Here is a 26796-nt window from a genome sequence, read left to right on the forward strand (position 1 = left end):
GCATGGAATATCTTTCCATTTTTTAAAGTCTTCTTTAATTTCCACGAAAATAATTCTTAACTGTTAATCCCAGAAGTGGTCTCACTTCCCTGCAATATTGTTTCTGAAATATCAAATATCAAATTCTTGCTGAGAAATAGATTTCTCCCTTTTTCATTTGAAGTAGAGGTGGGGGGCATCCCCTGCTTCTCGGGGGCCCAGAGCCACACACCTGTTCTGCCTCAGTGAGAAGCCAGCATTGTCTTTCCTGCTTAAAAAACAAAAACCAAGAATGCACATGAGTTAGGGTAATATTATTTGTGCTTATCCTCACTAATTTATTAATTTTTTGTTTTTTTTCAGGGGGTGTTACTTAGAGTGTGTTTGTTTGTTTGTTTGTTTAATGGAGGTATTGGGGATTGAACCCAGGACCTTGTGAATGCTAAGCACGTGCTGTATCACTGAGCTATACCCTCCCCCACTAATTTATTTTTGAAATCCAAATGGTTAACCCTCTTTGGTTACTTTACTATTAATAGCAAGTTACTTGGGACTTTATGTTATGAAATCAAGAATATTCAGGAACAGGGCAACAAAGGGTGATGAGGCCACCGTGAAGGGTTCCCTCATTCTGTTCCATCTGTATGGAGTGCCCTTCCCGGCTCTATTTGCTGGACAGAATTCTATTTATTTTTCTTTCTTTTTTTCTAGCTTTACTGAGATACAATTGACATAAAACATTGTGTAAGTTTAAGGTGTACAACATGGTGATATATATACACATATATTTTGCAGTGATTACCGTGATAAGCTTAGTTAACACATCCTACCTATCTTTTAGGGCTTAACTCAAATGCCTCTTCCATGAAGCTTTCCGTGACCATGCCCCTCCCAAGAGTGGGTTGTGCTTCAGTCTGTCTTGCACTAGATCTGGTCCATATGGCTCCTTAATATTTAGGACCTATGATTTTTTTAATTGAGGTGAAATTCACAAAACATCAGCAGTTTAATCATTTGAAAGTACAGTTCAGTGTCATTTAGTACATTCTCAATGTTGTGTAACCATTCCCTCTGTCTAATTCCAGAACATTTCCATCACTCCAAAGGAGACCTTGTACCCATCAAGCAGTCACTCCCCATTTCCCCCTCCTCCCACATCCCGGCAACCACATTCTGCTTTCTGTCTCTCTGGATTTACCAATTCTGGATATCTCATAAATGGAATCACACAATATGTGATTTTGTGTCTGGCTTCTTTCACCTGGCATAATGTTTTTGACGTTCATCTGCCCAATAGTGTAGCGTGTATCAGTAGTTCCTTCGTTTTTATGACTGAATAACATTTTTATAATAACATGTTCTATCCATTCATCCATTGAAGGGCATTTGAGCTCTTTTCCGCCCTTTGGCTATTGTGGGTCGTGCAACTGTGAACATCGATGTACGAGTTTCTCTGTTCTCTTGGGTATATACCAAGGAGTGGAGTTGCTGGGTCATAAGGTATCTTTCTGGTTAATCTTCTAAGGAAAGGTCAAAGTGTTAGCCCAGTGACTGCATTATTTTCCATTCCCACCAGCAGTGTATTGAGTTCCATTTTCTCCACATCTGTGCCAATGTTTATTACCTTTTTGTTTTTTTTATAGCCATCCTAGTGAGTCTGAGGCCCTTAGAATTTTGATTTGTTAGTCTATCTTCCCTGCAGATTGGATTGTTGATGGCTGGATGGTGCTTTAATTACCAGGGACGTGGTATATAGGAGTTCATACAGGCCAGAAACTCACACAACATTGTAAACCAACTATAATTCAGTTTTTAAAATTAGTTGAATTTAATTTAAATGAATTAATTTTTTAAAAAAGAGTTAATGCATGGGCTGCACTTGCAGCCTGCCCTGACTTACGATATCCTGAAGATGTCTCTTGGCTTCTCTGAGCCTGAATTCTTTCATCTGTAAGATGGGGCCCTCTAGGGCGATGGAGGGGAAAAAGGAGATTCAGCCTTAGCTTGCTGGGGTCACTGCCTCGCCTCAGGTGACTTCTCAAGAAAGGTTTGCTGTTATTGTCACGATCATGACATTTGGTGCCTAGGACTCAGTAACTGTTGAATAAATGTTTGTTAAATAAATCAACCCTTCGATATTGCTCAATTAGCCCTCTTTTTTATGTCTACCAACTGATCCCCGAATTCCAGACAACTGTCTTGCAAATCGATCACTCCCAAGACAGTGGGATAGAGTGGCTGACTCAGTGGGACAGCTTCCCCGGAAAAAATACCGCAGGAGAACCTTGACTTGCGCATGCGCTCGGGGTGCGGTGGGCGGGGGGCCGGGGAGGGGGCAACGAGCGAATATCCCACAAAGTGAAGGAAGAATAAAAGCTTTGCTTTTTTTTTTTTTTTTTTTGAGTTGAAAAACAACCTTTTTAGAAACAAGTTGACACCAGGAAGTGGCCTTGTTGACAGTGGGTGGCGGGGGCGGCAGTGGGGGGTTATGTTTAGTGGCTCCTGGGAGGGGAGTAGCTCTCCACTCTGGAAAGCTCTTCATACTCTGAAGAGGGCTTCAGGGCCCCTTAGGCGGTGAGAGCCCAGTTGCCTGCCTCTGATCCTCTCTCCTTCCATTTGTGGGATGAGCACCTGGGGTGGGCAGCCAGCCACCGGGGCAGCTTCCTCAGGCTCCCATGCACCTTTCCAGAATCCAGCTCTTACCGCCCTCCAGCCACACTGGCCTTCCCTCCGTCCCAGAACACAGCTCTTTTCACTTGCTGTTCCCTCTGCCTGTGTGTCCCCCTCCCCACGTCCTGTGATTCAGACCGCCGTGCACAGAGGCCTTGCCTGACACGTGGTGGCCCCCACATGGCCCCCATCGGTCAACCACTTTTACCCTGCCTAGTGTTTCTTGCTTTCTTATTTAATATTTATTATGTTTTTAAAGGAAATGTTTCTAACAGAGAATAATAAACACCCTTGGACCCATCTCCCACATTTGACAAGAGCTAATATTCTGCCCTATTTGCTTACTTCAGATCCCCCTTTTAATCAATTTTACTGAAGCATAATTTATATACAATAAATATACATTTTAAATAATGTAGTTTGTTGGGTATAGCTCAGTGGTAGAGCACCTGCTTAGCATGCAAGTGGTCCTGGGTTTGATCCCCAGTACCTCCATTAAAAAATAATAATAATAAAATAAAATGATAAGTAAATAAAACTAATTACCTCCCCCCCCAAAAAAAAACAACAGAAAAGTGAATATATAGTTTGTTGATTTGGGGGCAAGTGTACCTGTGTAACCACCACCACAATAAAGATGCACAGTATTTCCTTCTCCCCAGAAAGGCCCTTCATCTCTCTTAACCTGCTGGAGTTTTCTTCCTGGTACTCAGCATCCTCTAAAATTCCCTCAGTGCTCTGTTTAGTGCTTAGTCTGTTTACTGTCTGTCTCCGCCACCATGAAGGCAGGGGCCGCATCTTGCTCCCCAGTCCAGGCACATAGTAGGCCCACAGTCAATCTATGGCACATAGTAGGCCCACAATGAATCTATGGAAGTCATGATACTGTATTCATTACCCTTGTGGGCACATCCTGATGTGGAGTAAGTTGCTAGAAATGGAACTTTTGGGTCAGAGGCCATTTACTATTTTTGTTATCACAAAAGAGACCTCTCTGCCCCTTTCTCTTGTCTGTCCGGTGTCTCCCAGCTTCAGCACTGTTGCCAGTTTGGACTGGAGCATCCTTTGGCAGCAGGGAGGGAGCAGTCCTGTGCATTGCAGGATGTTGAACAGCATCCCTGGCCTCCACCCACTAGATGCCAGTGGCACTCCCCATCCCCACTCCAGCATATCTCCAGACATTGACACATGTCCCCTGGGGGCAGAATTTTCCACAGTTGAGAACCACTGTCTATACGAAGGCTCATTTCTTGCCACCCAAAATTGTTTCTCAACTGAGCCCATCTCTCAACAAACTACCCTTGATGACTAGATTTGTTGAATCTATTTTTTTTTTTACTCTTTTTAAAAAGTTTTTTTTATTGAAGTATAGTCAATTTACAATGTTGTGTCAATTTCTCATGTATAGTGAAATAGTTCAGTCATACATATACATACAAATATTCATTTTCATATTCTTTTTCATTGTAAGTTACTACAAGATACTGATTATAGTTCCCTGTGCTGTACAGTAGAAACTTGCTGTTTATCTGTTTTACTCTGTATATGCAGCTCAGCTGACAATGCTACGAGTCCTGATCCCTGTCTCTGTACCTGCATCATGAGATGAGATACTGGTTAGTTTTAGAAGCAGGGACGGCATCGCTCTGACTTACAAAGCTGGGAGGAACAAAGTCCACAGGACAGAACTGGCTTCTCCCTGGCCTGGGCACCAGCAGAGTTCTTAGCCTTCCTTGCCTGGGGACAGATATGTCTGCAGAGTGGTGCTCAGGAGTTGCTGCAGTCTTCCAGGCTTCCAGAACAAAGAGAAGACCGCTAACAATTGTGTGTAAAGGGCTCTGAACGTCTTTGATCACTCAGGAAACTGAGCGGGCCATTCCTTTTTGAAAAACCTGCAAGCTTGTGTGCCCAGAGCAGGACAGCAGGACTGTAAAGGTGGGGATCCCATGACATGCAGAGGCAAGTCCCATCTAAGGGCACTGCACTGTGGCCAGATGTTTCCAGGTGGGAGTGTGGGCCTAGCCTTGCCAGACCTTTCTGTTTTTCAAGAAAAACAAGAAATCCAGATTTCTTTTTTAGTGTGAAAAATCTTGATTCTTGAATTTTATAAAAAGTAGCAAGTAATGATCTGTGTAAATATGATGTGGACCAAACAAAATGCATCTGCAGGCTGCCGTCTGCAGCCTCTTGAATTAATGTGCAAGATTGTTTGTTGTTTGGGGACTAACTCACTCAGTTCAGAAATCTTTTGGATTGGCTCTTCATCCAGTCAACACATTTTTTTGAGCATCTACTAGGTACCAAGCGTTGTTCTAGAGCTGCCACTTGGCATTATTTTGTTGACATGACTGACATCAAAAGGGGTAGAAATTACAGGTGAGTGGATGAAGGATGGATGGATGGATGGATGGATGGTGGGTGAATGGAGGGTGGATGGATGTGGTGGGTGGATCGAGGATGGATGGATGGTGGCTAGATCAATGGATGGATAGATAGAAGCATCTTATCTTTTAGAGATACAAACTAAAATATTACAGATAAAATAATATGATTTCTCAGAATTACTTCAGAATAATATGGGGAGTTGAATGAGGGTATGGGTAAATCAAGATTGGCCAGGCAGTGATAATTGTTGAAGCTGAGGGATGGTGGCCATGAGGAAGTTCCTTTTCCTCTGCCTTCTTTTGACTATGTTTGGAAATTTCCCATACTAAAAATATTTGCTTTAATGTCCTTATCAGTTAGAAATGCACGCTAAAGGAAATATGGGTAAAATGACACCATGTCTGGGACTTGGTTTAAAATATTCAGCTCAAATTTTTTTTACAAGTCAGAGGATAAATATCCTAAGGTCTGAATGTGTTCCTCCTGACCCCAGATTCACATGTTGGAATCCTAGTGCCCAATGTGATCGTGTTAGAAAGTGGAACCTTTGGGAGGTGATTCGATCATGAAGGTGGAGCCCCCCCATGAATGGGATTAGTACCCTTATTAAAACTCCAGAGAGCTCCCTAGCCCTCTGCTAGGGATACAGTGAGAAGTGTGCGACCCTGAATAGGGCCCTCGTCCAACCGTGCAGGCACCCTCGCCTTCCAGCCTCCAGAGCTATGAGAAATAAATCTCTGTTGTTTATAACCTACCTGATCTGTGTGCTGTTTTGTTATTATAGCAGCCGGTACGGACTAAGACAAGACAAAACATCCTCCAGCAAAATGTTGATCATTGACACAAGAGTGACAAATATATGGAGATTGATCAGACTGGCCTATTTACATATGGTTAAAATTTTCTACAATAAAAAAAATTTTTTAAAGGGACAGAGAAGTGGGGGCCTTCTGTTTTCTGGTACTTTAGGAATTATGGAGTCACGCACTCTGTGTGTGTGTGTGTGTGTGACTTTCCCCCAGGTGTGGTAGTGGGTACTCTTTAACATGGGATGTCAAAAAGTTCAAGCTTGCCTTGGTGGGGCTAGAAGCATGGCCTCTGTCGTGGACTCAACCTGCAGGTTGAGAACAGATTTTTCACCCAGATAGTTGCTCTGCAGGGCAGTCTGCCTCCCAGGTATCCTGCTGGGAGACAGAAGAGGTTAGTGGTCAGAGTATCTGGAATCAGCCTCCCTGGGTCCAAATGCCAGCACTGCCGCTTTCTAGCTGTGTGGCCTTGGACATGTTTCTGAGCCTCTGTTTTTCCTTCTATTAAGTGGAATGCTCACATTTCACAGACTCATTATGAAGACTGAACTGATTATCATATGTAAAGTACTTAGCACAGTATTTGACATGTAGCATTTATTACCATTATTGATGCTTTTGTTACTACTATGTTGTTACTGCTATTAAACATCCTTAGAGCAGGATGAACTTTCTGAGATAGACGGAAGAAAATAATTGGGGGTAGAGGCTAAAAGAAGTCAAAGAAAGAGGCACCCACTGTCAGCTGATCCACCCACAGAAGTCTGTTCGTGAGCTGCTGGAATCAATTTCCTGCATGGTGGATACAAAAGGAATACAAGAAAAATGCAACTTCCTGACCATATCCTTTCTCTGCAGAATGAGGTAGAACTGGGGGAGCTGCTTCTGTCACTGAATTATCTCCCAAGTGCTGGGAGACTGAACGTCGATGTCATTCGAGCCAAGCAACTTCTTCAGACGGATGTGAGCCAAGGTTCAGGTACAGTGCGAGCCCTCCTTCCCCCATTTCTTTAACAGGGCATCTATGTTTGTTTGACACAAGGGACCTGATTTTCTTTTGCTGCATTCTGGATACTACTGAACAATAAGACCCCGTGAGGGTAAAATAGCGTCCAGAATTAGGATGTTAGTTCAAGAGGGAAAGAAACGATCAGATGTCTCTTAGGAGGAGGCAGGTACGTGATGCCATCTCAGTAACCCCATTTGAATGTGGGGTTTGACTGAGACCAGGTGTGATAACTACTGAAATCTAGATCCTCTTTGTACACATGCAGCCCCCTGGGAAGTTGCCTTTTTAGACGCTATGCCTGCATTGGAGACCACATGCTCCAGGGGGCGGTAGCGTGCGTGGACCGTGCATTCTAACCTGAGACAGCGGCAGCCACACCCTGAGGTTTTTTCCCCCAACTCATTTCAAATGTACCATAAATCTTTATAAATCCCAGCTCTGAACAGCCTATTGTATTTAAAGTGTCTACTTCATAGCACACCAATTCAAACATGACTTTTAATGAAATGGAACAGATTACTTTCCATCTGTATGTAGCTTCTCCCATGACAGCAAAGGATATTATCATGAAAGCAGCTATGGTTGCTGGGATCTCTTCAGCTCAGTGGTGGAAATACTGTCTTCTCTAAGTGCAATAGCTAAAATAAATTACTTTTGTTATAAAGTGACAGCTGAATTTAGAAGACAACTTGTATTCTCAAAAACCACATTATAAAAATAGGTTTTTGAAGGGATGGTATTAAGACTGGAGATTTTCAGACTCACCACAATGGGAGAGTCAGTATGATAAAATGATTAAGGATTCCAAAAGCAAACTGCCTAGAACCAAATCCTAGTTCTGCTTATAAATGGTGTGGCCTTGGGGAAGTTACTTAACCTCTATAAGCCTCAATTTCACCATCTGAAAAATTGGGGTGATAACAGTACTCATCTCATTGGGTTGTTTAAACAAATACAAAATTAGATAATGCACATGAATCTCTTTGTAAACTGTAATCTAAGAATGATAGTTGTAATTCTGCTGTCTCTGGGCTGTGGGCTCACTGACATGGTAATGGGTTTCTAAGGATAGAAAACCAGGACAGACAGGCCTTGGGTCTGGCTCTTCTTCCACCACTTTGCACTAAAGCAAATCATTTCCTATCTTGAGTCCTCAGTTTCTTCATCTGTAAAATGAATGCAATTCCTGATGTATGGGAGGAGCTTGATAAATCTTGGCTAGAGGAAGAGAGAAAGGGATGAGCAGATAAGCAGCTGCATGGGAAAAAGGAGAAATGTATGGATGGGAAAACGGATGAATGAAAGGAGGGGTAGATACTTGGACAGATGAATGGAAAGATGGACGGACTGACGGAAAAATGAAGATTTGAAGAATGGCTAGGTGATTTGGCTGTCAGATAAGATAGAAAGTTGGATGGATGGAAAAATGGATGAGTAAAGGATGGGTAGGAGGTTGGAATGGATGAATGGATGAATGGATTGGATTTCATGATCTCCAACATTCTATGATTCTGTGTCCAATTCTTAGACCCCTTTGTGAAAATCCAACTGGTACATGGACTCAAGCTTGTGAAAACAAAGAAGACATCCTTCTTGAGAGGCACAATTGATCCTTTCTACAATGAATCCTTCAGCTTCAAAGTTCCCCAAGAAGAACTGGAAAATGCCAGCCTCGTGTTTACAGGTAGGTTAGCATTCCAGACATTGATGAACCCCAGGTGAGGCATAATCAGCCTATTGTCCTAGAGGTAGAAGGCATTCAAGAGGGTGATGTTTAAGAACTTCATGTCTGGTATTCAGCTACCTGGGTTTGAATTCACTTATCTTTTGTGGACTTGGACAAGATTCATAGAACTATAAACTATAATCTTTACAAATATAAATTTTGGAGCCAGATTTCCTGGTACTTCTACGTAAGTGCTGAAGCCTTGGGCAAGTTGCTTAGCCTCTCTGAGCCTCAGTTTCTTCATCTATAAAATATGGGCAATAATAGTATTTGCTTTATAGGTTTGTTGTGAAGGTTAAGTGGCTTACAACTTTTGAGATAATAGTAAGTGCTCACTATGTTAGCTCTGATGATGTGATTCAAGTAGCTTATGGTCTAATAGGGAAACATGAGAAAGTGGGATCACCTAACTCAGAGAGGAGGATTTTGAAAGGCTTCCCAGAGGACATGGTATTTAAGTAGAAGCTTCATGTGCGACACTCTGGTTGAATCTATTATTTCCAATATGTAATTTAATCTACTATTTCTAGGTGTGTTAATTATCTATTGCTGTCAAACAAATCACCCCCAAGTTTAGTGGCCTAAAACAATGAGCATTTATTATCTCATAGTTCCTGTGGGTCAAGAGTCCAGGCATAGCTTTGTTGGGTGCTTTTGGCTGAGATTCTCTGACAAAGCGGCAATCAAGGTATTGCCTGGGACTGTAGTCTCATCTGAAGGCTCAACTGGGAAGAAAGAGAGGGGGAATCTGTTTTCAAGCTCACTGACACAGTTGTTGGCAGGATTCAGTTCCTTGCAAACTGTTGGCTGGGGGGGGGGCTCACTTTTTTCCTGGGTGTTATCCCCAATTCCTTTCCACATGGGCTGCTTCACAGCGCAACTCACAACATGGCAGATGGTTTCCACTAGAGTTGGCAAGTGAGGGAGTAAGAGAGGGCAAACAAGATGGAAGCCAGCCTTTTTGTAACCTAGCCTTGGAAATGACATCCTATTGCTTTTGCCATATTCTACTCATTAGAAGCAACTCACTAAGTCCAGCTCACATGCAAGGGGAGAGGATTACCCAAGGGTAGGAATACTGAGAGATAGGGATCATTGGGAGCCATTTTAGAAGCTGCCTTTCACAACATAGAATTAATAGAGGTAATGGTTATTATTTCCTGTGTCCTCTTCACAGACTTCACCTATATGATTGCTAGTATTCATCATAACCTACCCTGTCAAGTCAATATCATCCTCATCAACTTACAGAGATGGGGACTGGGGCTTAAAACATAAGCAGTCCACCCAGGGTCTCAAGCTGGTCGTCAGGATTCAAGCTCTGGTCTTGCTAGCTCCTAAGATCAAGGGATCCACATTTCCTCAAGCACCCAAGTAGTGCTGGCTTTGGGGGTCTGACATCATACTTGAAGGAGTCCTGCTCCAGAGTAATTGGAAACCCTCATCTGTTTAGATCTAGTCTACAGTCCTTGGCTGTAGGTCCCCCAAGAAAGCAGGCCATGGCTGAAAATTCTTGCATACAAGTCTTCCTCTGCACAAGCTTATTGCTTCTCATCACCGAGATTGCAAGTGTTCTGTGCTCCAAGACCCCTCTGAGGCAGGCTGGTTCTGGGCTTTCTCAAGGTCTGTCACCCAGAGAGTCTGCATCCTGTGAAGGATGCCTGCCCCAGCAGGTGTAACGCTCCTAACTGATACAGCCTGTCATGGCTTCTGTCCTGATTGAGTTACCAATAGATGAGGGCCCCCCTCTCCACAAGGTTTCAGGTCAAGACAGAAGACAGTAATTCCACTGACTCCTTAGAGGTGGCAAGCAGGCAGTGGAAACAATATTGAACTAAGCCTGGGTCCAAGCATGGAATACCGATTCCTACATCCTTACCGAGAACAAAGGACTTAATGTTGCAGGTTTAGATCAGGAGGGGATTCGGGGTGGGGGGGTGCATAGAGAGAGCCCAGATGGAAAGTTCTAACACTTTTATACTTTACTTAAATTTTTTCTCTTTTTTCTATTTTTATTGAAGTATAGTCAGTTTACAGTGTTGTGTCAATTTCTGGTGTACAGCACAATCCTTCAGTCATATAGGAACATACATATGTTCGTTTTCATATTTTCACCATAGGTTACTACAAGATATTGAATATAGTTCCTTGTGCTATACAATATGAACTTGTTGTTTATCTATTTTATGTATATTAGTTAGTATGTGCAAATCTCGAACTCCCAATTTATCCCTTCCCACCCCCTTCCCTCCCAGTAACTGTAAGTTTGTTTTCTATGTCTGTGAGTCTGTTTCTGTTTTGTAAATAAGTTCATTTGTCTTTTTTTTTCAGATTCCACATATAAGTGATATCATATGGTATTTTTCTTTCTTTTTCTGGCTTACTTCACTTAAAATGACATTCTCCAGTTCCATCCACGTTGCTGCAAATGGCATTGTTTTATTCTTTTTTATGGCCGAGTAATATTCCATTGTATAAAAATAACACAACTTTTTTATCCAGTCATCTGTTGATGGATATTTAGATTGTATCCATGTCTTGGCTATTGTAAATAGTGCTGCTATAAACATTAGGGTGCATGTGTCTTTTTGAATTAAGGTTTTCTCTGGATATATGCCCAGGAGTGGGATTGTATATGTTACTTAAAATTTTATGCTAGAAGTAGCACATGCTTGTTGTGAGTGGCACAAGTGAAGGATGTGTATGGAGGGAGAATCAGAAGAGCAGAGGGGTTAAATGCATATTCTGGGTCCTGACTTTGTGGCCTGGGGCAAGATCTGTGTGCGTTGGTTTTATCATCTATAAAATGGGTATAACCATGGAAGGAGACCTCAAAGGATTGTTAGGTGGATTAAATGTGATCCCTTCATAGTCAGTGCTGAGCATGGTGCCTAGCAGAGAGCAAGCCCTCAGTTAACGGTTAACTATTATTAAAAGGAAATTTTACTCTCTTCCTCACCCCCATTCTAGTCCCTTCTCCCCAAAGTCACCCCTTTTAACATACTGGTGTGTATCACGCCACACTTTTTCCCTTGTTGACACAAACATCATGCACATATGGAAGATTTGGCTCCTTTAAAAAATGATTCATTAATTCAAGAACTGTGTATTAAGCACCTTCACTGTGCCAGACACTGTCTCCAAGTGCTGGGAATGTCATAGTGAATAAAACACAATCCCTGCTCTTGTGGAGGTTTCTGGACCATTCTGCGGACATCACTCTGAAACTTGCTTTTGTTTCAGTAACTGTGAGTGTGTTTAGTTCCTCCAGGTCAATGCCAATAGGCAAGGCTGTAATTTTTTATTTTTAGTAATTGCATCATATACCATCACGTGGTATACTATGATAAAAAGCAGAGGCAGTTCATCCTGGGAGAGCTGAGAGGTGTGTGACAGAGCTGGAGAGAGTGGTAGGATCTCTGGAGGACCCTCCCCAGAAAAATACACAGAAGGACAGAAAATTTTGTATACAGTGCAAAGGTTTTTCGAACCCCTTGAATCCCATATGAGACCCCCACATGGCAGAAGCTCCAAGCTGGAGCGGGACTCCCAGCCCCACCCCTTGTTCATCTCTCACTTGACCCCCGAACTTCACGGGACAGTCATCAGCTGCGCCCAGCAGACAAGGCCTCCTGTGCTCTCCATTCGTGTGGAAGACCTGATTCTCTCATTTAAAGGTGGGGGTTGTGGGCCCCTAGCTCTGGTTTCTCACCTCAGGTTGAAAGCCCATTGAAAATACTCTTTACGAGAATAAAATAATGCCATTTGCAGCAACATGGATGGACCTAGAGATAGTCATTCTAAGTGAAGCAAGCCAGAAGGAGAAAGAAAAATACCACATGATATCACTCATATGTGGAATCTAAAAAAAAGAAAAAGAAAAAAAGGACACTAGGAACTCATCTACAAAACAGAAATAGACTTGCAGACATAGTAAACAATCTTATGGTTACCAGGGAAAGGGGGTGGGAAGGGATAAATTTGGGAGTTTGAGATTTACAAATGTTAGCCACTATATATAAAAATAGATTTTTAAAAAAGTTTCTGCTGTATAGCACAGGGAACTATGTTCAATATCTTGTAATAACCTTTAATGAAAAAGAATATGAAAACGAATATATGTATGTATATGCATGACTGGGACAGTGTGCTGTACACCAGAAATTGACATATTGTAACTGATGGTACTTTAATTAAAAATAAATAAATAATAAAAAAATAAAAAGTACGAAAAGAAAAGAAAAGAAAAGAAAATATTCTTTATGGAGAAGGAAGGATTGCCCATGCCCCCTTAAGTAACCTGGCTGCACTTTCAAATCGGCTGGGAGCTTTAAAGTGTTGCCAGATCTCCCCTCCAGAGACTCTTGATTCAACTGGACTAGGCTGGGGTCCTGAGCGCTCTGTAAATATCTATATTTTTAAAGCAACCCAGATATTTCTAATATTCAGTCAGGGTTCAGAACCACAGCTGTGACTGGAAATCCCAGTTGGGGGTGGCATTTTATATAAAGGCCACTGGCTGGAATGATAAAGAATTGTGAATTGAGCTGGTATCTATCCAGGCAAAGCTATGATCCTGCTGAATTCAAATCTGTAAGGTTCTGACTTGCTTTATTTATCAACTAGGGGAAAGAGCTGTCACCTCCAGGCTAAGGATCTGAAACCCAGCATTAGCTTGTTTCCAAACACTTCAGAACAAAAAGAAGGTTGATCTGCAATTTAAGCGGTCGCTGAGAATCCTGGTAAAAGCCTGTAATTAGCTGGTGGGCTGGGTTTTCTGAGCAGTTCCGCTCCTGTGTGGGATGAGGGTTCTTCTGCAGTTTTCAGTCAGGTGATTTCTGCAGCTGAAGTTGAAAAGAAAAGAAAGGGGGAAATTGCTTTTCAGCTCCTGAGACAGCAGCATGTGGTCCCGAGGCTTTCCGGAAGGTAAAGTGTAGTTGGCCACTGAGGTGATTGGGCTGTTATTGGAAGTAGGGGGAAAAAGAAATACAGCTCGATAACAGCTCTTTGGAAAATTAAAAATAGAATGCCATATGATCCAGCAAGTCTTCTTCTGGGTATATACCCAAAAGAATTGAAGGCAGAGTAACTTAACGATGAAAAAGAATATGAAAATGAATATATGTATGTTCCTATATGACTGAAGCGTTGTGCTGTACACCAGAAATTGGCACAATGTAAACTGACTATACTTCAATAAAAATATATTAAAATAGAAAAAAAGAGAATTGAAAGCAGGACTCAAACAGACATTTGTACACCTGTGTTCATAGCAGCATTATTCACAACGGCTAAAATGGGGAAGCCACCCAGGTGTCTGTGGATGGATAAATGGATAAATAAAACGTGGTGTATACATATAGTGGAATGTTCTTTAGCTTTCAAAGGAAGGAATTTGTGACATGGATGAACCTAGAGGGCCTTATGCTAAGTATTAAGCAAGATATAAAAGGACAAATACTGTGTCATTCCATTTATATGAGGTACTTAGAGTAGTCAAATCGATAGAGACAGAAAGTAGAGTAATGGGGTGGGGAGAATAGGGGTTCTTGTTTAATGAGTTCAGAGCTTTAGTTTGGGAAGATGAAAGATTCTGGAGATGGATGGTGGTGATGACTTCACGATGTGACTTGTCTTAATTGTTGTGGACACAGGGGGGTGGCCGGTCAGTGAGCCAGTGACACGCAGGTTGGTGAAAGAATTTACCAGAGGTTAAGGGTAAGGATAGAAAGGAGTTTATTTTAGACAATAGCGGGTCACACAGGCGAGGGGTGCCTGTGTGAGCACCGAGGGCCTCTTGTGGGGAGATCTTTTATAAGGTAGGGTCACCGGGTGCCTGATCGGCTTGTGCACACGTCTCTGATTGGTTGTAGGTGAGGTCAGAGGTTTAGGGTCCATGAAGGGCAGTGGGGTTTGACTCTGATAAAGTAGGCATTACCCGGGGCTATTGGTCTGTTAGGGAACCAAACCCAGCAAAGAATGTCAGACATCTGAGAGCCCAGGAATGGGGGGTCGTCGGACTCTGAAGGACGTCAATGGGCCCAACATCAATGCCTCAGACTTTAGCAGACCTAGGCATCCCACGGGGTTTGGTTAAAATGCAGATTCTGACGCAGTCTGGAGTGGGCCCTGGGGCTCTGCATTTCTAGCAGCGCCCAGGTAACGCCGATGCTGCAGGTCTGCAGACCGTGCTTTGGGGAGCAGATACATAGAAGACCCAGGAAGTGCATCAGGGTGAGCGACAGTGTCTTTCTGCCTATGTTAGAATCCAACTCTCCGGCAGTGACCCTCACCTCTGCACGTCGTCAGATGTCCTAACCCCATCTTACGTTGGTGTTATGTCGGGACTATTTAAAATCCTGATGCCCAGGCTCTGGCCCAGAGCAACTGAATTGGCCAGGGCATCTGTATCTGTGGAGGGGGCGGGGAGCTGTATTTCTCAAAGCTCCCCAGGTGGTTCTCTGCACAGCCTGGATTGGCAAGCGTTTGCCTGTACTGTTCTGCCTCCCCCCTCCCCACCCCGCTGTCTGCTTGGAGGCTTCCCAGGCCCCTCTGTGAGAATGAGTTCCAAGGCACCTGGTCTGTTTTCCATAATTGCTTGGCTTTCTGCAGCTGTAGCATCAAATTGGTTAATTGAATCTGCTGGTGAGAGAGATGGGGAGGCGTAGAGGAGAATGAGATGGGAGGTCTGGAACCCAGGGCTGCCACCCTCTTGCCTGGAAAGACCTCAGGGTTGAGTGGGCACCAGGGGACATGCTGGAAGAGTGTCTGGGTTTGGGAAGCGGGGCGGCGTGGAGAAGCTGAGGGTTTCCAGCAGAGGAGAGAAGGGCAACCCCGTCTGAGAGGGGCATAGCCTTCTGCGAGAGCCAGAAACTCCACTGAGATCAAGATGCTGTGGGTTTGTTCTGGGGCACAGATGTTCCCCAGCATCTGGCCTCAGCCCACCACTATGCCCCACCTCCTCTCTGTAGCCTCCCCGCAGCCTCTGACTTTTCCCCTCCCAGCCCGACTCACTGGGCACCAGGCCCAGCTCTGCCTCCTAGAGATGGGTGCATGGGCCATTCAGAGCATGGATTGAAGGGTGATATAATTTGGTTCAAATGTCACCTTTACCACTGAGCAAGTATGTGTGATCGTGGGCAGTTGATACCCCTCTTCTGAATCTCTGTTTCTTCCTCTGTTATAACCTTCTAGTCTCAATACGTCAGTCATAAAAAACTTAAGACAATGCCTTGTAATATAGTTAGTGCTCAATAAATACCAGGTATGATGGTGGTGGTGGTGGTGATGGAGATGGTGAGATGGATGGACCCCGCCATCAAGGAGTGGAATTACCCAGACTTGGGTTTGAATCTTGGCCCCACTCTTCATCCGCTGTGTGTGACTTCAAGCAAATGAGTCCAGCTGTCTGAGTCCCAACTCTCTCTTGTGTAAAATGTAACAGATCGTTCCTCTCATCCAAATCAGCCTGTAGACCTGTCCATCCCAGAAGTGACTCTTTGGAAATTCATGCCTGCTGTTGTAATAATTGCAGTGTGTGTGTGAGAGTGGAAACGCTGGCGCTTTTGAGGTTTTCTCCCCAGCCTCTGTCTCCCTCACCTAGTCACCATCACCCCTAAGCTGCCAGCTGGTACAGCGTCCAGGAGCCAAGGATTGACACAAAGCTGTGCCGACTCAGCCACACAACCAGGCCGGTTTGTGCTGCCTGCAGTGCCCTGGGGTTGGCAGTGTGTGAGGAGCTGGCAGTAGGCACTTGGCCCCAGACCCCGTCATGGGAAGTGGGAGGCAGAGTGGAAAGATTGAAGCCTCCACTTTCTAGCCAAAGGGCCTTGAAAGTGGGCCCCCGGGAGGAGCCAGAGTGAGAAAGATTACAGAGAGGGATCAGTTCCAGAAGGGATCCCACAAGCTTATGTATGAACTCCTGAGCTCATCCCCGGGCTGCACGTGAGTCGAGATGACCCTAAACAGTGTATCAGAAGGGGTTGGGGAGGGGATAGCTCAGTGGCAGAGTGCATGCTTAGCATGCATGAGGTCCTGGGTTCAATCCCCAGTACCTCCATTAAAACAAAAAAGTAAATAAATAAACCTAATTATCTCCCCTCTTCAAAAATAATTAAAATTAAAACAAAAACAGTGTATCGGAGACTTTGAGAACTGAACCACAGGGTAGACCACCGCCCAGGTCCCAGGCTAGCCCCTGGGGGACACACATGAGGGACAGATAGGAATAGCACTGCAGAGGCTTTGAAAACTGACCTGGCATTGGAATAACAGCATATGATGCCAGGTTAGAACTTGTGGTCTGAATCTAATCTGTAATCGGTTGCCCGCTACAATTTGAAAAATCAACATATTCAATAGAATTTAAATAATACCTGGAATCTCATAATATAATATTCAAAATGTCCAGGATACAACCCCAAATTACCTGAATTATGAAGAACCAACAAAATCTGGAAAGTTCTTAGAGAAAATATAATGAGCAGACACCAACCACAAGATGACCCAGATACTGGAATTACTGGAATTATCAGACAAAGATACTAATGTAGCTCCTATAACCATGCTCCAGGGAGTAAGGGTGAACCCTCTAGAAAAGAATGATAAGATAGAGATCGGCAGATAACAGGTATAGAAGATAGAAAAAAAGAACTAAATGGAAATGTTAGAACTGAAAAATGTAATAACTGAAAGAAGATATTCACTAGATGAACTCAATAGCCAAATGGAGGTGACAGAGGAAAGTGAACTTGAAAAGAGATCAAGAGAAATTAGGCAATCTGAACAATGGAGAATAAAAAGATTTGGAGAAAAGAGGAACAGAAGGGGGAAAAAAACCGACCTATGGGAAAATATTTTAAAAATCTGGTTTTTCTATCACATGAATCCCAGAAGGAGAGAGGGGTGGGGAGCATTGGGATGGGGTTGGGTGACTTACCCCCCAGAAGACGTGAGTTCCTTACCAGGGGTAAGACCCCAGCTCAGCAGAACCACTACCATCCTTTTCTTCCCAGAAAAGCATCAGCAAGTCATGAGGAGATGGTATTGGACTGTGGTCAGAGTCAGCCAGACTTGGCTCTGTGTGACTGTGGGCAAGTTGCTTTGCCTCTCTGAACCTCAGTTTCCATGTCTGAACAGTAGGGGTAATAGTACTTGTAGTTATCATGTACTCATTATCTTATTTAATCTTTCCACAAATGTATAAGGTATAATCTCTGTGGCCATTTTTCAGTTGGGGAAAGATGAAGCTCAGGGAAGGGAAGTGTGATGATCTGTGTCCACTGAGAGATCATCCCCTCAATCCTGTCCTCACTGCGGATGCCAGCCTCAAGCTCAGGGGTCCCCAGGACCACCCTCACGTCAGACCAATTAGCTACAAATTCAGGGATCCCTGTGACCACCCTCAGGGTCAGTGATTTACCAGGAAGACTCACAGAACTCAGTAAAGCACGACTTGTGACTACAGTTTGGCGATAGTGAAAGGATGCAGATTAAAGTCAGCCCAGGGTCCAGAAGGGTCCAGTCATCTCCGCACAGAGTCATGGGCAGTGGTACCTCCTCCTGGTCACTCAGAGTGACAATGTGCACAGACTGTTGCCAGCCAGGGAAGCTTACTGAGACTTTGGTGTCCAGAGTTTTGGCTGGGGCTTGACCACATCCTGTCCAGTGACTGACCTTCAGTCTCCAGCACCTCCTGGAGATCCTGCTAATGCCTTTAGTCATCAGTTTCTCCAGGGGTCTGAGCCGAAAGCTCCCATCATAAATCACCTAGTGAGAGAATCCCATGGCCAGAGCTCCCAGGCAAACAAAGGCATTCCTGCAGGACATTCCAGGGGCCCGGAGATCACCACCCAGGGGCCAAGGGCAGACCGCAGACCTCTCTTTGGGTAGGTGAATTCTTCACTGCACAGTAAGTAGTCACTTGTTTCAAGTCACCCAGCTGGTGAGTGGTTGAGCCAGGCTTCCCACTCAGTCTGATTGGTTCCAGAGCCTTCCTCACTGTTAACCATCCACTTGACATGTGTATGAGTCACCCGGGGACCTTGTTAAAGTGCAGGTTCTGAATCCATAAGTCTGAGATGGGACCTGAATATCTTTATTTACAGTAAGTTCTGGATGACACCAGTGCTGGTGTGAGGGCCACACTTTGAATAGCAGGAACACCCTTCCTGTCTTCTCCCCCATTACCAGTTACCCTAAAACATCTCGATCAGGGAAGGCAATGTGAGTTTGGAGAAGCAGCAGAGGGCAGCCCAAGTAGAGACCGTAGGATAAGAAGCTTGCGATTTTTTCTAAGTGCGTTGAGAAGCCTTTGGAAAGTGTTGACCAGGAAGTGGTAGGATCTGGATAATGTTTTAAAATAGCATTCCAGCTGTAGAGTGGAGAATGGTTTGTAGGAGAGCAAGATGGGGAGTCAGGAGACCATCTGTGAGGCTGTGGGGCTGGTCCAGGGGAGGGGTGATGGTGACTTGGACCAGGGAGACCATCTGTGAGGCTATGGGGCTGGTCCAGGGGAGGGGTGATGGTGACTTGGACCAGGGAGACCATCTGTGAGGCTATGGGGCTGGTCCAGGGGAGGGGTGATGGTGACTTGGACCAGGGAGACCATCTGTGAGGCTGTGGGGCTGGTCCAGGGGAGGGGTGATGGTGACTTGGACCAGGGAGACCATCTGTGAGGCTATGGGGCTGGTCCAGGGGAGGGGTGATGATGACTTGGCAGAAAGGTTTCAGAGAACTAACTCGGTGGGATATAATTATGTAGGCAGAGTCACTGGAATGTGCTGGTGGATTAGATGTAAAGGACCATTGGCTATATTGGCAAGTTACTCTTCTGAACCCGGATTTACTTATGTGTAGACCTCAGTTGCCACCTCACAGAGTATTGTGGGGACAGAAGGAAATGATGACTGGCATGTGCCAGTCAGCTGTAAGATGCTTAGCACAGTGCTTGGTGAGGGCTCGGTGGATTGTGGCCTTGACCCTGGATGTGGGCAGAGGCAGAACTCCAGCCAAGTGGTCAGGAGATGGAAGCGGAGACGCGTCACCCCGGAGCGCTCCGGGCAGAGCGCGGAGCCTGCAGCGGCACCCCCGCCCCAGCCTCTTCTCCGGAGAGCTCCATGAGGCTGCCAAAGCCCATCCAGGCGGTAAAACTTGGCTGGATCCTCGCCGTTCATTTTGGGTTCCAGTGGCAGCCTTTGAAGACCAGGCCAGCTGCCAGGGTTCCTGGGGATATTTATTTCATATGCGTGGCTGTTTAATGATTTTGATGCCTTTGGATGGAGCCTAGTTCCAGGCAAATCCCCACGGGGGAGAACATCAGGGGACGGGGAATTTATGCAGCCATAGATGTCCTTGCAGGGTTGGAGTGAGATGGAGTGAGAAGGGGGAGCCAGCAGAGGCCAGGTTCAGCCTCGCCTTGTGCCTCAGTGCCAGCCAAAAGCTGTCAGGCTTGGCAGCCAAGGCCAGTGCCTGGGTAGGGGCGGGATGAAGGTTGGTGCATGGAATAAAATCAGAACTTGAAAGTATCCTTTCCAGACGTCCCTTCTGTCCATTGCCTCATCCTGACTCCACCAATCCAGAGCTGCCAGTCAGCTTGAGAAGGCTTAACCTTTAAAATGCCAGGACCTGCAGGGCACAAGCTGTAATGTCACCTGTCTCTCTGTATTTCAAGGAAACATTTTGCTGTGGTGAGAAAAGCTCTGGCTTAGAAATCAGAAAACCAGATTCTAGGGCTTGGTTGCTGTTTCATCCGGTGCAAGAACTCAGAATATCTTCGAACCTTCATTCTCCGTCTTTCAGATGCGTATAGAATGTACCTTGGGGTTGTTCATTTCACCCCCAACTAGCTTCTTGTTTAAAAATTTTTTCCCAGTTTTATTGAGAAGTAATTGACATACATCACTGTGTAAGTTTAAGGTGCACAGCATGATGGTTTGATATACATATATTGTGAAATGATTACCACAGTAGGTTTATTGAACATCTATTATCTCATATAGAGACAATAAAAAGGAAAGAAAACTTCTCTTTGTGATGAGAACTCTTAGGATCTGCTCTCTTAACAACTCTCCTGTGTATCATACTGTGTGTTAACTAAAGTCATCACGTTGTGCATGACATCCCGACAGGTTGTGCATGACATCGTTTATCTTACAGTTGGAAGTTGGTACGTTTTGACCTCCTTCTTCCAATTCCCCCTCCCCTCCCCCACCCCGTTCATTCAGTTTTGAACAATAATAATAGCAAATACAGGTACAGCACCTCCTACATGCCAGAAACCGCTCCAGCTGTTTTCAACGTGAATTAACTTTAATCCTCATAGCAACAGTGTGAGGTAGGGATGGGCATTTCCATGAGGCGTGAGGAAACTGCGGCAGCAAGAGGTTGGTGAGTAGCTGGCCCAAGATCTTGGAGCCAGGATGCAGAGTCGGGTCGTGTGGATCCAGAATCTGGGCTCGCAGGCACCGGGTTACACAGCCTCAAATATTTATCGAGCCCCTCCTATGTGGAGGTGCTGTGCTAGTTGCTAGAGAAATAGCAGAGAGACAGAAGTGACCCATCCTTTCATGATGCTGGCATTCTAGCTGGGATGAGACAAACAGGAGATAAATAAACCCCTAGAGGGCAGGAGAGGAAGGTGACAGAGGGCCCAGGGCGCTGCTTTAAACCAAGTAATGGAAGCTGTGAAAGGACCAGCTGTCCCAGGATGGGAGAGAGGGACATTCTAGGCGGAGGAAGCGCCAGTGCCAAGGCCTTGGAGGTAAGAAGCAGCTTGTTTTCTTCAGAGAGAATAAAAAAGGTAAAGTGACCAGAGCGCAGTTAGTGAGGGGAGTGAGTGATGCAGTGAGGTCAGAGCGATAAGCGGGGACCGTGGTGAGGAGCTCAGATGAGGGATAAATTGGGAGTTTGGGATTAGCAAGTACAAACTACTAGGTACAGAATAGATAAACGACAAGGTCCTACTATAGAGCATAAGGAACTATATTCAGTGGCTTGTAGTAACCTCTGATGAAAACGAATATATATTTATATATGTGAATAACTGAATCACTATGCTGTACACCAGAAACTAATACAACGTTGTAAACTAACTATACGTCAATTTAAAAAAATTTTTTTTTAGTATTTATTGAGCACCTACTGTGTGTACCATGTGACTGTTCAGCACTCGGGAGACAGAAGTGAATGAGACAGGCGCCTGCCTTCACGAAGGATGGGTGAGGTGACATGAGTACAGGGTTGCTTAGCACACAGCGGATGCTCTGTGGGTGTAATTTTCTCTTTCCCTGTTTGTAAGTTGACATGAACACGGCTTCCCTGTGTTTCTGCCTAACTCTCACCCCCGCATTAAAGCAGGACAGAATGTAGTGGGCTTATAATGGCAATTATTTCTAGAGATGGCCCTTGGAAAGGTCATCGTTTACCAGAAAAAAACACAAAGCAAACAGGTGGGTGAAGAATGAGCAGAGTGGGCGGAAGGGCTCAGCCTTCCTTCTGTCTTCAGGAGCAGGTGCCCGCACTGGCCAGGGAGGGAGAGGCTTTGGACTTAACTCTCAGCTGCTCCCTTTAGGACCCTGAGTTACAGGCCCAGGAAGGGTGTCCACTGGCTTGGTACCAAAGTTCCCATTATGTGTCTGCTTTCAGATGTTATTCCACTTAATTTTACCAGGACTGGAGAAGCAGAGGAGAGGCAGCCTGTGGATGATTTGCAAGCAGGGTCCTCTTGCATCCTTGTTCAGGGTCACCCTGGGCTCTTTGGTACAGAGGGACCAAGACACTTAAGAGATGCCTGGACAGCCTGTGATAAAGTGAGGGTCCTTGGCCTCATTATGAGACCTGTCCCTAAAATCCAGTGTGTCCATTTGAGGTTGGGGGCAAATCATTCTTCTCCAGGTTATTGAATTGACTTGGGAAAGAATTCACAGAAGGGCTAAGGAGAGAGGCAGGAACTCAGTCATAGCTCTTCCTCCCACTGGTCATCATAGGCAGCCTTGATCCAGGCTTACCTTGTCCCAGGCATGGTCCCAAGTGCTGTCTCAGTTGATCCTCCCAACAACCCAATGAGAAAAGGTACTCGTATGATCCCCACTTTACAGAGGAGGAAACTGAAGTTCAGAGAGCTCGGGTGATCTGCTACGAAGCAACTGTATTAGTTCAGGTAAGGCTGGCAGCCGTAATAGATCAGCCCCTGAGTTTCTGTGGTTTATCACAACAGAAGCTTATTTCTTGCTCGCACACTGGCCCTTTGTAGACCTCCTCCCGGGTGGCCTTCCACGTGATAATTCTGTGACCCAGGCCCCTTCCATCTTGTGGCTCTGCCATCTTCTCAGGCTTGGAGAGTTTCGTCTCAAGCTGGCGGATAGGGGAGAGAGAGAGGGAGCTGAGCATTGCGTGGGAGGTTTTTATGGGGCAGGCCTGCAAGCTGTGACTATCACTTCACAGACTCCCTGCAGAGGAGGATGGGACATGGAGTCCAGCGGCTTGTCCAGGAAGGAAAGGCTTTGGTTGGTGACTGTACAGCTGTCTCTGCCCCAGGTGCCCAAGCCAGCAAACGAAAGAGCCAGCCTGGTCCCTGAACCAGCTTGCTCCACCGCCTCCATGAGCACCCCTTACCTCCAAGTTCATGATCAGTGTCAGCATGGGGGTTCCCACACCACCAAGTCCCAGGCTCAGGGCATTCAGCCTCACAAGAGCAATCTTTGCAGGGAATTCGCCAGATACCTTTTGGCTGGCAAGCCCCGGGCACCTGCTGACATAGGAAGCAGTTAGACCAGCGGTTCTCTGCTGGGCTGATGTTGTCATCTGGTGAACATCTGGAGGCATTTTTGGTTGTCATAACTCAGGGGAACTATTGGCATCTGGTGGGTAGAGGCCAGGGATGCTGCTAACCCCCTTACAGGGCATAGGACAGCCCCCCACAGGGAAAACGTCAGGGGTGCTGAGGTTGGGACCCCCTGAGCTAGAACAGCGGCTCCGCTGGTCTCCTTGGGGACTGTGGGGCGGGGTGGCGACCTCTGCCCGCAGCTGTGAAAGGCGGGTTGGCATGGGCTCGGGACCAGTCTGCTCCTGTTATGCACCTGTTTGGGGGTTGTTTGTTCTCTCTGTGGCATTTTTAAAAAAACGTTTTTGGGGGAGGAGGTAATTAGGTTTTATTTATTTACTTATTTTAACAGAGGTGCTGGGGATTGAACCCAGGACCTCACACATGCTAGGCGTGCACTCTACCACTGAGCTATACCCTCTCCCCTTCTCTGTGGCATTTTAACCTCTCCTAATGCCCAGTGGTTTCGCTTTAGCTGCCTGAGTGTGGAGAGTTCAGGGACGGAGACTGTTGACTGAGTTCGTTCTCACCTGCACAGGTTTTCAGACGGCTTCCCTGTTTCTGCCCGTAAGCGCGGGGGCAGACAGGACCATCGGGCTCTACAGACAAGCGCCGTGTCCCAGGTGGGGTGGCTGGACAGGTGACTGCAGCCTGGCGCAGCAGGAGACAGGGTGGGGCGACCCTCTTGGGAAGACAAGCGGAGTAGTTTTAAATCAGGTCGCTGCTCCACCCCACTTTGTGGTTTATGGGTGCATATCACCTGTGTGTGGTGAGGTGAAGGGGTTACGTGGGACAGGGAGCGCTGGTGGCTTTTAATGTTATTATACAGTTGTGTGTTTATATGTATGTATAAACGTATATATAACACATATGTATGGATAATGCAAACATACAGGAGTAGAATCAAAAGTAAAAATCCCTAATTCCCTCTACTTAAAGGTAACTACTCTTGGAGGGGAGGGTACAGCTCAAGTGGTAGAGCACATGCTTAGCATGCGTGAGGTCCTGGGTTCAATCCCCAGTGCCTCCACTGAAAAATAAATAAATAAATAGACCTCGTTACCCTCCCGCCAAAAAAAAAAAAAAAAAAAAAGTGCTAACTACTCTTAACAATTTATCGTAGCCTTTTTTCCAGGAATAGATGCACCTGTGTGCATGTCTGTGTGTGTGTGTATGTGCATGTACGTATATATGTGTATGTGTGTGTATATCTCCATTCTGTTGTTAACATCCAAAAATATATATACTTTCCTGCAGCTTGCTCTTTTCACATAATATATCTTGGACATTTTTTCATATTAGTGTATATATACATATATATTCATTCAACAAATATTTGTTGAGTACCTCTTGTGAGCCAGATGCCGTAGATACATCAGTGAACAAACCAGACAAAAATCCCAGTATCATCAGGTGAATACTTGAATATTGGAAGACAGGCAGTAAACAAAACAGGTGAATTATGCCTTGTGGAGATGATGTTGAGTGCTAAGGGGAAAACAGAAGCAGGGAAAGGTGATAGTGAGGGATGGGAGAGGGTTGCAGTTTTCTCAGAGGTGGTCAGGGAAGGCCTCTTGGAGAAGGTGAGCCAAGACGCGAAAGCAATCAGGAATGTGCCATATGGGTGTTTGGCATGGGGATACATTCCCCCTAAAGGGAACAGCAGGTGCAAAGTCTCGTCCATGAGAGAAAGAGCAAGGAGATCAGTGTGGCTGACGTGGAATGTAGCACCTAATTATTTTCCACGGCTGCTTGATACTCCATTAGGTCCACGAGTTGGAGAACAGTTTATTTAACTAGTCCCCCGTTGGTGACACTGGGGTTACCTCTGGCTTTGTGCAGTTGGGGACATTACTGGAGTGAGCCTGTGTCTCTGCTGATGTGCCTCCGGGTACCGTGAGCTGAAAACCCAGCAGCTGGATTGCTTGGTCAAAGCATATACATTTATTCATTTTTTTAGCTATTGTCAAAATTTGCAGTCCCCCCCAAAATGGCACAATTTTTACTCTTTTGTGTTTTCTCAAAGCATGCAATTAAAACAGATGACTTGGGTAAATGGGTTAGCCCCTCCGTGGCCCAGGGAGGCCCCAACTCCTGCACCCCTCCCCCGAAGGATCCTTGTAAGGATGAAATAAGCAAGGTTTGAAAATTACTAAGTGCCAAATAACTATGAGGTGATATTTTTAACCCCTCTTTTTTACCTTTAAAAAGCATGTTGATTTTAATTATGTATTATATAATAATTCAAACATATGAGGAAATACAGAAAAACAATCACAGGCAGTCATGGGCCCCCCTACCCAGATCTGCCTCAGATCCATTTTTCATTTCTTAGATGACATAAGCAAAGCAGTTCTACATTGGTTGCTGGCTTCAAAAACCTGGGGTGTGGCATTATTTCATTTTTAAGTGAAATGAGTAAAAAAGTAATCAATGGACTTCATCAGTATTTTTAAACTTTTGCTCTTCGAGAGGGGGAAATGTTAGAGCAAGGCACACCCTGAGAGGACCTTTTTGCAAAACATATCCAACAAAGGGCCTGTATCCAGAATATATAAAGAGCTTTTGTAACTCAATTACAAGACAAACAATCCACAACTCAGTAAAAGGTGGGGAAAAGATCTGAGCAGACACACTTCACAAGAAGATACACAGATGGCAAAGAAGCACATGAAAAGATGCTTTACTCCATGAGTCATCAGAAATGGAAAGTAAAACCACAATAAGATCCATTGCACACCCACTGGTACAGCTGAGTTTAAAGGACTGAAAATACCGAATGTTGGCAAGTATGTGGCGCAACTGGAACTCTCATACATTTCTGGTGGGGATGTAAGTTGCTGTAACCACTTTGAAAAACAGTATGCCATTGCCTTATAAAGTTAAACACACATTTATTGTACAAACCAGCAACTCTGCTCCTAGGTATTTACCCAAGAGAGATGAAAATATAAATCCACAAAATGCTCCTAGCAACATCATTTATAACAGCCAAAAAGTGGAAACAATCCAAATGTCCATCAACTTGTGAAGGGATAAACAAATTGCAGAACATCCATACATGAGACCTCTAGTCAGCAATAAAAAAGAATGAAATATTCTACACTGTATAGCACAGGGAAATATACACAAAATGTTATGATAACTCACAGAGAAAAAAATGTGACAATGAGTGTGTATATGTCCATGAATAACTGAAAAATTGGGCTGAACACTGGAATTTGACACAACATTGTAAAATGATTATAAATCAATAAAAAATGTTAAAAAAAAGAATGAAATATTAATACACATACACAGTGAAGAGTTTCACAAACATTATGCTACGTGAATGCAAATGACTACATACTATATGATTCGATTTTTATGAAATTCTAGTAAAGGTAAAACTATAGTTACA

General features: G+C 44.8%; 1 protein-coding gene across 7 annotated transcripts in view; it reads left to right on the forward strand.

The window, feature by feature from the left end:
- SYT17 (synaptotagmin 17) overlaps nucleotides 1–26796 on the forward strand; it is a 94915-nt gene that overhangs the window by 33641 nt on the left and 34478 nt on the right. For all 7 annotated transcript variants that reach the window (XM_074346274.1, XM_074346271.1, XM_074346277.1 and 4 more), the window contains exons 6-7: nucleotides 6699–6819; nucleotides 8378–8533. In XM_074346274.1, coding sequence (XP_074202375.1) covers nucleotides 6699–6819; nucleotides 8378–8533 — 277 coding nt within the window. The remainder of the gene's footprint in view (nucleotides 1–6698; nucleotides 6820–8377; nucleotides 8534–26796) is intronic.

This window comes from Camelus bactrianus, chromosome 18 (genome assembly GCF_048773025.1).
Source record: "Camelus bactrianus isolate YW-2024 breed Bactrian camel chromosome 18, ASM4877302v1, whole genome shotgun sequence".
Classification (NCBI taxonomy): Eukaryota; Metazoa; Chordata; class Mammalia; order Artiodactyla; family Camelidae; genus Camelus; species Camelus bactrianus.